The sequence below is a fragment of the Asparagus officinalis genome, chromosome 10 (genome assembly GCF_001876935.1).
Source record: "Asparagus officinalis chromosome 10, Aspof.V1, whole genome shotgun sequence".
Classification (NCBI taxonomy): domain Eukaryota; kingdom Viridiplantae; phylum Streptophyta; class Magnoliopsida; order Asparagales; family Asparagaceae; genus Asparagus; species Asparagus officinalis.
This window is the reverse complement of record NC_033803.1, coordinates 2,348,057-2,362,177: the sequence shown is the minus strand read 5'-3', so window position 1 is coordinate 2,362,177 and position 14,121 is coordinate 2,348,057. Positions and strand designations below refer to the sequence as shown.

At 44.6% G+C, this 14,121-nt stretch overlaps 2 protein-coding genes across 2 annotated transcripts in view; both read left to right on the top strand.

Annotated features, from left to right (window-relative positions):
• The window catches only part of LOC109825448 (serine/threonine-protein kinase SMG1-like), a 4,543-nt gene extending 4,210 nt beyond the window's left edge, over positions 1–333 (top strand). Inside the window, exon 5 of the mRNA XM_020392302.1 lies at positions 91–333. Coding sequence (XP_020247891.1) covers positions 91–333 — 243 coding nt within the window. The remainder of the gene's footprint in view (positions 1–90) is intronic.
• LOC109825446 lies at positions 3,586–13,618 on the top strand. Its single transcript, XM_020392300.1, has 6 exons — positions 3,586–3,618; positions 3,758–6,915; positions 6,988–7,146; positions 10,743–10,804; positions 11,433–11,516; positions 13,493–13,618. Exons 2-6 carry the CDS (start codon positions 4,224–4,226, stop codon positions 13,616–13,618), a joined length of 3,123 nt encoding a protein of 1,040 aa, XP_020247889.1. The 5' UTR covers positions 3,586–3,618; positions 3,758–4,223.

The following is a 14,121-nucleotide window of genomic DNA, read 5'->3' as shown; positions in this document are numbered from 1 at the left end:
CAAAGGCCCAAGGTCATGATCTGGATTTCAATTCAACAAAGGCATTACGACCTTTTTCACAGAATGGAGAGATACACTGACCATATCCAGAAAATTGAAGATGAGTGCTCAGAAATGATGAGGTCTGTTGGATCAGATATTGAGTCAAAATCTAAAGAGCGCTTGCTCTCCGCTTTCACAGAGTATATGCAATCTACCGAGTATTCAAGCAAAGATGATTTGTCCATTGGTTTTTCAGGCCAACAAAAATACAAGGCGACAACAGATAGACTAAGGGAGTTGGATATGAAAAAAAATGATGGTTTTACTTGTACCACATATGGCTGCAAATGAGCTGTGCCAAGGAGGTTAAAGATATAGTGCTCAACATGTCCAACATTTCCACTGAGAAAGTTGGTTGGGCGGCAGGAGATATGGGTCTGCAACGTGATTGTAGTAATTCATTTCACGTGTTCGGAGAGCAAATTGAGAAATGTGTCCTAGTTGCGGGATTTTTGAATTAAGTTCAGGAATTGATTGGCACAGACTTAGCTAGCATCAGCATTTCTTCAGACAATATAAAGCAGAGGTATGAAGGAATCTGGATTTCCATATTTCAGGCTAGTCTGCATTCCTGTAAGCACTTGGTTGAACAGATGACTGGCATTGTTCTCCCGGAGATAATTAGATCAGTTATCGCTTACAACTCTGAAGCGATGGATGCCTTTGGAATCCTTTCACAGATGCGCGGTTCTGTTGATACGTCAATTGAAAAGCTTGTTGAGGTGGAGCTAGAGAAAGCATCCTTGGTCGAGCTTGAGAAAACGTATTTCACGAAGGTTGCATTCATCATAGAGCAGCAACTAGCCCTTGAAGCAGCTTCTGCAAATGGCAGGGGTAATTCATCTTGGGAAGAAGCTGAAGAACTAGCATCCCAAGAAGAAGTTTGTAGAGCACAATTGGACCAACTTCATCAGTCCTGGAACCAGAAAGATGTGCGGAGTACTTCACTAGCAAACATCGAATCTAATAATAGAAGTTCGCTGATTTCTTTTGAACAATATTTTTCATCTTTAATAGACGATAGAAAGGAGGGGGATATACACATTAAGAGCAGTGGGACCCTTCTTTCTTCCTTGGTAAAGCCTTTCTCTGACATGGAATCGGTTGATCAGATGCTATTTGCAGATGCTAACCTTTCTTCCTACTTAAATGAGTCTGCATTTAGCTTGTCAGATCTCATATCATCTGGTTCTTCACCATCCGAATCCATGTGGGGGGTTGCGAAATTATTGAAAAACCAGTCTTTTTTTTATCTGGAAAATTGGTATTCTGGACTCCATTTTGGACTTGTGTATACATGATATATCATCTTCAATTGATCAAAATTTTGGTTTTGAGCAGCTATACAGTGTTCTTAAGGAGAAGCTTGAGATTCATCTACAGGAATGTGTTGGCCACTACTTGGAAAGAAGAGTTGCTCCTGCTCTCATATTACAACTTGAGAGAGAGAATGATAATTGCAGCAAATGCTCTAAGGAAGCAAGGACTTTGTTTCTGACCAGGTAAAATTGGAGACAGGGAGCAACGAAGAGAGTTCAGCTTATGCTTGAAGAATATTGTAATGCTCATGAGACTGCAAGGGCTGCTAGATCAGCGATTTCAGTTATGAAAAGGCAAGTGAGCGAGCTCGCTGAGGCACTATGCAAAACAGTTTTGGAGATTGTTCAGATGGAGTGGCTGCATGATGCTTCTTTGCCCCATTTTAGTTTCCCTTGCTTGTAATAAACATAATTTCAACATCAAATTTCCTAGGTGAAACAAAATAATATTCATTTCTATGCATGTATTGTTTGAGTCAAAAGTCGGTTCTGTTGAGGAATTCATTATAACTTTGTTCGATTACAACAAATCCGAAAGAATAATCTTTTTATAAGACTTTTTCTACACAACAAAGCGAAAATTACAACTTTTGAGAAACAAACACAAAAATCGTCTATCGATCTTTGTTTTCGTGGGACTTTGCCTGTGCCGGGAACGCTTTGGCTCGTGGACCGCCGAATCACAGATCGTGAAGAAGGGGTTGACTGATTCTGACTTCGTTTATCGAAGTGAGAAATTAAAACGATATCTTATCGAAGTAAGATAGTCGTTCTTAAAATCAAGTCAAAGCTTAATTTCAAGGATTTGCAAGAAAACTCAAATCTGCTCTCTCTCTCTGCTCTGGAATGCTCCTAAAAATGCTCGATCCCCGTCAGAAGTGACCCTAGGGGGGTATTTATAGCCTCTGGGGTCTGTAACTGTAAAAACTCAGCAATCGAAGAAGTTAGCACGGCGAGACAGTGTTTACTGTCTCGCTGGGCGAGACAGGTAAATACTGTCTCGGAAAATGACAGTTTCTCGCTGTAACCGCTCTCCCACGTTTCAAACTCTGTTATTTTAGCAGTTATTCACGTGATTTTCGCCCACGATGTTTCCCACGTCCCTTGGTAGTTAATGGACACGTGTAGGGCAGTTACAAAGGTGGTTTTGATCATTTCAAAGCTGTCTCGCTGGCGAGACAGTAAAATCTGTCTCGCTGGCGAGACAGCAAACACTGTCTCGCTGGTGAGACAGCAAAGCTTGTCTCGCTGGCGAGACAGTTCATACCTGTTTTGATTTTCCAAAAACAGTATGAGATCAATTCTTGTGATTTATTGAGTGATCTTCTCTATGTTTGGGATATCTATTAGCTTTGATTGTATCTTCTCTTGTTTGGTATATCTATTAGCATTTTTTGACGCCTACAGATACCCCCTCCAAAGTATTCCAGACTCATTCTTTTATAGAGGAGCATGGGATACTTTGGATAAGATAGATTTTACTTACGATCCCTTCAATGCTTGGCTGAGTAGATCGTGTGGAAGGACTTGTAACTGGCTTCAATGCTTGATCTCTTCTGTTTTTAGTCTATTCAGTTCTTTCGTAGAATAGCTAATGTTCTCCCGGTGTCGCGTTTATCGCTTGACCGTTGTCGAGATCTTGAATTGAAGTTGGTACTTGTTCTTGTGGGTTCAGCTTTATCACTGAATTGATATAGCCATTGAGAGTTCATCAGGTTATCCTTAAGAATATTCCAATTAATATTCTCCAGAAACTTCCTGTTGAGGGTGGGAATACAGTTTAGACTCGTGTACCCATTGGAGTAGTCCACTGTTCCATAGTGCAAAACAGAAAAGTTTACTGTCTCGCTCGGCGAGACAGAGTTTTCTGTCTCGCTGGGCGAGACAGTGTTTTCTGTCTCGCTCGGCGAGACAGAGTTTTCTGTCTCGCTGGGCGAGACAGTGTTTTCTGTCTCGCTCGGCGAGACAGAGTTGGTGAGACAGTATTTGCTGTCTCGCTCGGCGAGACAGCATTTGCTGTCTCGCTCGGCGAGACAGCATTTGCTGTCTCGCTCGGCGAGACAGTATTTACTGTCTCGCTCAAGGTGGTATAAAACCGCGGACTTAGGGTTTTTTAGGGCTTTTTCACGTCGATTTCTAGGCGATTTTGAGGCGATTTCTTGGGCGATTTTCGATCAGTTTTCCTCTATTTCTTCTCCTCTTTGTTGCCGACTTGGGTGGTGCTCTTGTTTGGGAAGATTGCACTCGGATTTTAAAGGTCTGTTCACCCCCCTTTTCTCCAAAATCTTGATTTTTTTCAACTGTGACTATGCATGCATTATTTCGGCCATATTTGATGATATTTGGGTTGATTTATTGCTAAAAATCCTGACTTTCTTCGTTGGGTTTCCTTGTAGATCGTTTACTCGTCATGTCGCCGCGTAGAGCTCGAGGAACCCGAAGCCGACCGACTGTTCAGAGCCCCGAGGAGGCTGCCCCTGCTGCACCCTCACGTGGAGGTATACCTTTTTCATCCTTTTACGAGTTTAAATACTGTATTTCGTAAATTCCATATATATATGCACCTGTATTTGCTTGCAGATCCTCGTTTGTATCCTTTGAGGTACCTTCGAGAAGAGCCGGTATCCTCCTTTGAGGGGATCGACGCTTAAAAGTGTTTGTTTTGCTTTGACAAAACACACTTCATAATACACAGGGGCAATTTTACATCATCCCATATGTATTGAAAGGTTTTGGTATGCCGTTATAATGCCCGCATACCTCCTTTATACATATGGTGGATAGAAAATCGTCACACCTGTTATGAGATAACGACTATATCTTATAGAATGAGATATACCGTTTTTTCTCTAAAATCTTAGGATGACACTTACACCATTTATGTGTATGCCTCTTTTATCAGTCCGATTTCCTTCCACCATATTTACTGCTGATGTGATTACTGGCCGGAGTAGCGTGACCCACTCTTATTACGAGGGGATCCCGTTAATTGAATTCTCTCCCCAGTTTAAATCTGATTATAACGGAAGTGATAGTGAATTAATCCAGCGAGGTAGTTGTCGTGTTCTACGACGATTAATCACAGATGCGCCCTTGATCTCGGAGCAAGACTCGAATCAATGCATAAGGAAGCCAGATTTCTTATTTGGTGACTCGGTAAAAGATCCGAAGATTGCTTTCTGCCAGCCTGCGCAATGGTTGCACCAGAGTGGATCATCATTCTTATATCTGCCTTTTATCCCTCGGGATCATTCACTGTTAATGTTCAGGAACCTATCAGTTGGACGAGAGATGTTCTGGAAATTAACCGAAAACCACGAGCACATTCATTGTGGTTTCATTGGAAAGGAAGCAACTCCAGGTTCCAGTGAAAGAGCTCATGTGAGAGGACTTCATCCGGGTGTCTTAGGACAAGACAATATTCCTCAGAACGAAAAGATAGTGCAAGCCAACACTGTGAAGAACCGGTTAGCGGCAGCAGGAAAAAGATTGCCCAGAGAGACTTTCAGGTGTTATGGATGGGTCCATTATTCTGGGAACAAGTGGTGGTGGACCAGGATGACCCAATATGTGTTGAAACGTTTTGGGCGAGAATTAGCAGGATTAGGGTTGGATGTCCCGATTCGTGCCACCATGCATGGCTTGCAGAGCAGTGTAAGTCATTTCCTTTGTTTGTTCGAGATCTACAACCCGGACACCAATACATTCTTTACCAAGAACGGGGAACTTGGACTACCACTGCATGAAATGATGCAAGTGTCTGCTTTGCCTATGGGCGATGTCCCATATCAAGAGTTCTTTCCGACCACCAATCAGCTGATTAAGATGAAAGATAGCTCGACTGCGACCTATGACACTCTATGGGAATTGACCTGTCATTATCATATAGCCATGGCCGAGATGGAGCCCAAAGCCAGAAAGAAGTCTCCTCAAGTCAGTTTAAAACAATTCGCTGATTATCTCTTCAAGAACCTGGATGTCCGTTCGGCAGATGTGTGCGGATTGTCTCCCTTGAGTACGGATGAAATTAACCGTTTGTTAGAGAAAACCAACGCGCATTCTTATACTTCGCGCTCAGAAGATGGATTTTTGCACGGCACTAAGTTCCGCTCTTATCTGTGGCAAGCTGGTGTTCCGATTAGCCCTACTGCTCTGCTGGCGGGTTTTCTAGCCTTATGGTTAAAGAGATGTGTAGTTCCCCATCAATCCGCAGATGCGATGCCAATGGAAGTGTTGTATCCGGCCGTCCAGCTGGCTACAGGTCGCAAATTATCTTTGCTTCCCGCTATGGTGGCCGATATTCATAGTGGATTGCGGCAACTAATCTCCGCATTTACCCAGGAGAAAAAGAAACCTTCCGCCAGCCTGTCCGTTCCGAAGCTGGAGCTGCCCTATACTTACTTAATGGCCTGGTTGGTACTTCATCGACCAGATTTAATGGAGGCTCCTGATACGGTAGATCTCAGTGTCCCTCTGTTGCAAAATCTCGAGAATTGCAAATGGAGCAAACATCGAGAGCCGGACATAACGAGGCAGTTTAAAATTCACAAATGTTGGGAATTTTTTCCTTGCTTCCCTCAGTTCTCCGGTACTTACAACACTACCTTAGTGGATGCTGAAGACCCAAGGCAGAATCGTACCATCTTGGATGTCGGGTGCTTCAGATGGTTGATGAATATTCGACCTGGATATCTGTTGTTCAGGATAAGGGATGTTTGCCACATCGAACCCTATCTTCCATGTCGATTCGCCCGTCAGTTCGGGTATGATCAGATATACATCGGCAACCCGAATCGTCACCTCAGCTTTCGAGGTGGACTTATCGACGGGGCGAGAGCTTGGTTTTGGAGCATTGCCGGCTGCACCAATGTTGAATTTGATCTCCCCTTAGAGACGCCGCCTCTACGGATGACTTTCCTCTTTTGTAAATGGCTGATAGCCACCAATATTGTCACTCGACGTAGGAGGATATCAGACTCAGAGGAAGAAATAGCTCCACGGCAAGCAGCAGAACTGCCTCGCGAAGCTGTGATGTCGCCTCGAGGAAAAGAGGCTGCTGAATCATCAAGGAAAGGAAAGGAACCGGCTCGCTCAGTCGGTAGTGAAGAAGAATTTGACTCTGAGGAGACGGAGACTTCCGAGGAGGCGGGTGAGACTAGCTCAAGTTCTGATGAAAGAGCGGGTCTTTCTGATTCTTTCTTTGAAAGAGGACTTGTGTGCCCATCTGTTGCTCCTACTCAATCACAAGCTACTTCGAGAAAACGGGGAGAGAGGGTCGTCATGACCTATCCTAATCGGATGACGGTAGACATTCTCAGTGGGGACGAAGAGGATGAAGAGGATGAAGTGCCTCTTGCTCGTCGACAAAGATCACGACCTCCCACTCAAGCTCAAACCCAAATTCCTCCTCGAACTGAATTACGCACCAAACGTCGTCACGAAGGTCCTGAAGCACATCCACCGAAGAAACAAAAGAAAGCTGCTTCTAAACCGCGCGTTCATCTTTCTGCCGTAGAAGATATCTCTGGTCGTAATGTTTCTTCTGATGAACTAGGTAATTATTTATTTTTATCTCTCTTACATTTTTTTTTAATGCTCGAACTCATTTCATTTCCAATTTCTGTAGAGAGTCAAGAAGAGGGAGAATATCGAGTTGGAGCTGCTTCTCCTGGAGGTATGGAGACTGAGGAGACCAGCTTCGTCCAGCAAATGCAAGATGTTCTGAAAGAAGGACCAGCTGACGTTCCACCCACTCCTGACGTTGATCCATCAGCTGCGGACACAGGTACTGATCTTTCTCCTCTCGGAAGAGAAATCCGAGAAATGAATGAGTCGGACCGTGTGCCTCCTCTAATGACCTGTGCGCTTTCTCTCCTTTTAGTCAAATTAAAAGAAGCAGGTACCAGTTGAGAATCTCCAAAAGCCTCAAGGTATTCGACCCCCAGCTCTTTGGCGAAATTAAGTCCGATTATTAATGCATTGTATTCGGCCACATTATTAGAGCATGGTTCGGTCAGTGAATATGCTCTAGGCAAGACGTGCTTTTCCGGGGAAACTAAAACGACCCCCACTCCTGAGGAGATTTTAGAACATCCGGGTGCACTTGCCACATTGGTTGATCGGGAAGCCCCATCGAAGTACAATTGCCACACTTGTTGATGTGAGGTGGTATTAACTTCGTGAGTTTCATCGGCAGATCGTCGTACAATTCGACTACATCCTTCGTAGGGTTCTCCGCCAGAAGATCGCAAATAGCTCGTCCTTTAACAGATTTCTGCTGTTTGAAGTACAAGTCATATTGCGATAAGAGTAAAGCCCATCTGGCCAAACGCCAATTCATGGAAGCCGGTTGGGTCATGAACACTCGGACGGGATTTATGTTGGAAATGACATAAATCGTCTGTCCGACTAAATAATGTCGCATTTTCTGAATCACGAATACCAAAGCGAGGCATTCCTTCTCAATCATCGGATAATGAGACTCAGCTCCTACTAATGTACGACTCAGATAGTACACAGCTTGTTCGTGACCGTTATCGTCGTCTTGTGCAAGTAATGCACTTAACGAATGGCTCGTCGCTTTGACATAAATCAAAAACGGTTTGCCCGATTTCGGTGCAACGAGAATAGGTGGATTCGCCAGATATTTCTTAATATATTCGAATGCCTTTTGGCATGCTTCATTCCAAACGAACGACACGCCTTTCTTCGCGAGTTTAGAGAACGGTTGACATTTTCCAGACAGATTTGATATAAATCGACGGATGTATGCCAATCGACCTTGCAACCCTCTGAGTTCTTTAAGATTTCTCGGGGGTTGTAGCTCGTGTATTGCCTTCACCTTATCAGGATCAATATGAATACCTTTTGTGGTGACGACGAATCCAAGAAATTTACCGCTCGACATTCCAAGGAAGGATTTAGTCGGGTTCATTTTCAGCTGATGAGTTCTCATAAGCTCGAACATTGGCTTCAGATCGTTAATGTGGTCGTTTTTATCACGACTCTTAACGACCAGGTCATCAACGTAGCATTCGACAGTTTTCCGGAGGTGCTCTTGAAAGATTTTCGTCATCGCTCGTTGGTACGTAGCGCCGGCATTCTTCAAGCCGAATGGCATAACAGTCATAACGGTATAACAAAAGACGCCAAGAGGTGTTCTGAAAGCTGTGTGCTTTTCATCATCCGGATGCATCTTGATTTGATTATACCCAGAAAATCCGTCCATGAATGACATTCTTTCAAACCCGCATGTGTTGTCAATGATGACGTCCGTAATCGGTAGAGGAAAGTCGTCTTTGGGACAGGCCGTATTCAGATCTCTGAAGTCAATGCAGATTCTGATTTTTCCGTTCTTTTTGAGGACTGGAACGATATTGGCCAACCATTCAGGATGTTGTTCTTCTCTGACAAATCCCGAATCAATTAGCTTCTTGACTTCAGCTTCTATCGGCTCCATAATTTGCGGACGAAACCGTCTTTGTTGTTGTTTGACAGGTTTAGCATCCGATTTTATATTAAGGCTATGCATTGCTATGTCTGGGTCGAGTCCTGGCATATCTTCGTAACTCCAAGCGAATACGTCGATATATTCTCGAATAAGGGCGATTAGTTCCTCTTTCTCATCCGGTGGAAGATCACCACTAATAAATATAGGTTTCGGATTAGTTTCGTCACCCATATTAACTTGGACTACCTTATCTTCGGTAGGAGGTTATCTTTGCTCGAATCGATCACCGTATTGGATATTCATGTAATGTATCCAAGGATCTTCCCAAGTAGGTAACTGATCGTCTTCTTCTGTTGTAGAAGGGTCAACCGTTGCCATGTTTGACATGAGACTTTTGAACTTTTCTCCAATGCTCACATCAGAATCCCAATTTGAAGTATCGGATGAATGTCCGCTCCTATCTATTAATTGGTTAATGATCTGTTGGCCATAATCGTCATCGGATGATGAAGCATAACCCAGACCCCTATTGCGACTGTAATAATTATCTGGTTTTCCTTTTGGTACATAGGCAGGACGGGGTGGAACCCTAATACCTTGACCAAAATAAAGACCTTCACCGAGTGAGAGGTCATAACCCCGGTTCGTCATATAATCATTCGCTTGTGAACTGTACCGAGAGAAATGTCGCCCGGGTTTTTCTTCATCTGAATCGGTGTCCAAGAAAGGATCAGGAGTTGGGGATGGATTCCCTTTTCCAAAGATTATTTCTTTTTCACCCCCTGTCTTTGCGGGTAGAATCACAGTTGTTCCTACTGGATTTTGAAAATATTTTATCGTCGTGCAAGACGAGCGAAGCGGCATGTGTAGACTGGGATCGTCATACAATTCCTGCATTATATTATCAAGACAAGGCGAATACTCTAAATTATTTTTTATTATTTCATCGGCAAGTTGCCAGTTACAATTTTCGTCCGACGATTCATCACCGTCAAGATCGATTACAAGAGGTTCAATGTCATTTAATACAAGACCTTCACTATAATCGAGCCCGGCTTCGGTATCAGCTTCTTCTCCGCTGTCCGTGCCATGGGCCGATGGTTCAGTATCGGACTCAGCACCATAAAGAAGGGAATCAGTAAAGTAATTTTCTAACCCCTTGAATGGTTGCTTATCCGCGACCACCGTCTTGACCTCCTCATTAGTGTCGACATACTTCAAACACTGATGGAGGGTGGAGGGAACTATAAGATTACCGTGGATCCATGGACGACCCTACAGTAAATTATAAGAAGTCTCCGCATCGATCACATAGCAGGTGACTTCAGACTTTAAATCTTCGAGTTGACACTTCACCCGGATTTTTCCTAACGGTCTTGACCCGCTAGTATTGAACCCGTAGATAACCGTCCCTATAGAGGCTAACTTGCTGGCAGGGATTCCGAGGTGGTACATCAACCGCAGTGGCATGATGCTAACAGCGGAACCCGGATCGACTTGGATCCGGTTGACAACGCTAGAGCCAATATATCCGGTGAAATATAGAGGCCTATCATGCTTCGAATTCCTAACTTGCATATCTTCTTTTGTGAAAGCGATGCAAGGGAATTTTGTGGCTGCCAGATTGCAATGATGCACTGACGACTCTGGCTCTTCAGGAGCTGGCTTGACCTGAGTTAAGAATACTTCAGAATCAGCCAAAGCTTCTTGTAAAGCTTCCCTGGTTTCCTTCGAGAGGCGCAGCACGTATAGCGTAATCCTTGCTGGGATATTGGCCAACTGAGCCATAACGTCGAAACGATATGGTGCGTTCGAGCTTTCCGGTTTATCTCGTCCAATCGGTCGGCTGAAACGAGACTGCTTCGGAACTTGAATCTCTTTATGTTGGGGTTCTTTCTCTTTTTGCTTAGCCGGTTGTTGCGGCTTTTCAGCAGCTACTGGAGGAGTTACAACTATCCCCAGCTCCTTCAGAGTCGTAGCATTTGGGTTAGAGGTCTCAGGATACTTATAATGATACTCATTCCCACTCCTTGTAGCGAAAACTTCTTGTTCTTCTTCAGAAAGTGGTAAAGCTGGGATCTCCTCATCATTCTTCTCAGGAATCGCTGAGGCTCCATAACAGGACTTCTCTTTTCCCTTGCCTTTTGACTTCTTCTTCGATGTGGATGTCGTCCACTGTTCATCTTCAAACAAATCCGGATGAACCCAAAGGATTTCGCCGTTGGGGGTTGTGTGAGATACCAGCCCCTTCTGGCGCTGTCCATGAGGGTCATCGTTGATGGTTTGCACCTTGACCTTTGATACTGGCTCGGCTTGAAACCAGGACAAAGGAACCGATCCGAAGCTAATAGAGACCGCGTTTGCGCCTACCTTCTTCTCTTTTGGCTTCGGCGTCACAATACCAACATCAATTAAGGTTTGTATTTTGTCTTTCAAGACATAACACGTCTTAGTTGGATGGTGGACCCTTCTGTGATATGCACAGTATTTCGGGTCATTAATCTTCGTGGCTTCTTCTTGGTTTGTGACCGGTGGAAGCTTGATCTTGTTATTCTCTAATAAATATTTGAAGATGACTGGAACTTCATCATCTTTGAATGAGTATTCCTTCGGGAATCTAGGCTCAGAAGTCTTGGGCTGCCTCGGGGGCTGCTGATTCTGATTTGGCGCTAGTTGGAAGGATGACTGTTGCGGTTGTTGTTGCGGTGGGTGGCGTGGACCCTCTTCCTCTGCCTCGAGGGTTAAAGTTCTGCTTTTGATTTTGATTCTGATTATTAGCTGGTGGCAAACCTCGCTCCAAATTCTTTCTCTTGAGGAAGCGTTCAGCTTGTTCACCTCTTACTTTCATCTCTTTCCAAGTTTTAGAGGGAACAACCCCCACCACTTCTAATACATCCAAGGACAGATTATTATGACATGTTTGCAGAATAAATTCCTCAGTGAGTGGATCTCTGCAGTTCACCGCTTTGTCCCGGAATCGTTTGACAAAGACATCAACCGATTCCCCATCCTTCTGCTTCTCATCCAACAACGTGCCGATCGAGACTTCCGTGTCGTCGTCGAAGAAATTGGTGAGGAATAACTCTTCCATGTCTGCCCAGCTAGTGATACTCCCGGGCTTAAGGCGTCGGTACCAATCGAAGGCAGGCCCGCGAAGGGTTCCTACGAATGACCGGACCATCAGGGCTTCGTTCCCGGATATTGCGCCGAGATGCGACTTGAAATAGATCAAGTGCTGAGTTGGTGAACCCTTGCCATCAAAAGGAGTAAAGTTAATCAAATTAAATTTCTGGGGATAAGGAATCAGGTCTCACTGCCTCGGGTACGGGTATGGAATGCCCGTTTTCTTCACTTCCTGAGCCGTCATCAGAGCGTTGACCTTGCTCTCGAGATCATGCATCTTCTTATCCTCTTCCTCACTTTTCTTCAAGTAGATCTGTGGAGGTTGAGTGGATGACTTGGTCGGACCGCTTCCGGAGTTGTCTTTATCTGGAGGAGGATCATCAAAGATAGTCTCATCCTCTTCATTACGCCGGCTGGATTCCGCCTTCTGGCTCGACTCCGGTTGGTGTTGCTGAACCTGCAAGTCTCGCATCTGCTGCATAGTCAACTCCATATCGGTTTTGAACTCAGCTCTGATTTCTTCGCGTTGTTTAGCCAACGCCTCCTGCAAGATGTGAGCCAGTTGATCCGGCGTGATTGCGAACGATTCTCTGACTCGTCCAACACTGGACGCGGTATCGTCCGATGCAATAGCAGAACAAGTGTCCGACAATTCTTCATCTGAATATAAACCCTCGTGCATTCTCCTGTAATCTCGACGTAAGTTGGCTCTTCTTTGTAGCTGTGCCATCCTTTGAGAAAGACCCCGCTCAACTCTCCCTCCTGGAGAGAAATCAGGGTCAGGATTGACTGATTTTTGCTTTCCTTTATTGGTCATGTTGATAGTGACCTCAGGGAACTCATCTTGTCGGATTACAGGTTTCTTTTTGTTGAAACGTCTTGCCTTTGAGAAAGACCCCGCTCAACTCTCCCTCCCGGAGAGAAATCAGGGTCGTAGTTAACTGACTTTTGCTTTCCTTTATTGGTCATGTTGATAGTGACCTCAGGAAGCTCATCTTGTCGGATTACAGATTTCGTTTTGTTGAAACGTCTTGTTTTGGGTCTTGACGCTTCATTGGACAATCTTTGAAATACGGAGACTCTTGTTGAATTATTCTTAGAGCATCCGCATTCTGTCAACACTGCTTTAATGAGTCTCTCGCAAGCGCAATGAGACTCATTTTCTCTGACAACTCTCTTTCTTGAGTTATCTTTCTGATAGTACAGCTCATCATTATTGTGATTCGAGCAACCTATCTTTCGCTTTTGAACTTTGTTAACATGCACAGGACGACTGGTCGTCGCCTCTGAGCGATCCAAAGTTGAATGTTTAAATCCACCCCCTTGCGGGTGTGGAGTTTTCAGAGGTCCTAAACGAGAGTGAACTGGTATTCTCTCGTTTTGGACTTGTGCAGTTCTGACAGGAGGGTGTTTACGACCCCCTGCATATGAAACCATTAATGGTTTATTTGCCGGACATGGTTGTTCCTTGACTGGGGCTTTGCCTCGATCATCAACTGAAGGACCAAGGCGATCTGCTATTGTTATCTTGAACTTGGACAAATCTGGGCTAACCCAGGGTTCTACTGGTGTTGCAGTAGACGGGCCCGGAACATATGCTTGTGGTGTCTTTGGCATCCAGACTTTACGATTCTTCGGTGACTTTTCAGACACCGTTTCTTTCTTGGTTCCTTGCGCTTGTTGACGAAGAGCGCGAGTTTGGGCAGCCTTCGCCTTACGCCTTTGTATCCGTTCTTTAAGGGTTGAACGGGCCCTTTTGACGAGAGTCCATTCCTCCGTCGTAAGCTTTGCAGAAATATGATTATCTTGCCATTGAGGCAACTGGGTCATTTTCTGTTTTCTCGACTTTAGGTCCGCATAGTAATGGACCCCGTCGGTTTGTTGCATGGCCTTAGCCAATTGTCGAGCACGGCGCTGACGCTGTCTCTGACGAGCTCTTTTCGTCAGCACCGGTGAGCTATTGATCAACGACTCCGTAACTGGTGTAGAGTCGTTTTGAGCAGGGACGTTGCAAGGAGATTCCTTAACAACGATCGAGCAAGAATCTTTGTCTGCGGCCTCCGTTGGAATTGCAGACTTGAAAGTTTTCGAAATCTTCCTATATTTGCGAGACGAGGAAGATTTCGCGGAGGAGGATGACAAGTACTCCTCAAACTTCGCCTGATCGAATTCGTATTCGATCTCTTC

Coding starts and splice junctions, on each gene's coding strand:
- LOC109825446 (XM_020392300.1), top strand. CDS start 4,224: ATGACACTTACACCATTTATGTGTATGCCTCTTTTATCAGTCCGATTT. Junction 6,916..6,987: donor TGTTTCTTCTGATGAACTAG/GTAATTATTTAT, acceptor CAATTTCTGTAG/AGAGTCAAGAAGAGGGAGAA. Junction 11,517..13,492: donor CTGTTGCGGTTGTTGTTGCG/GTGGGTGGCGTG, acceptor GGGCTAACCCAG/GGTTCTACTGGTGTTGCAGT.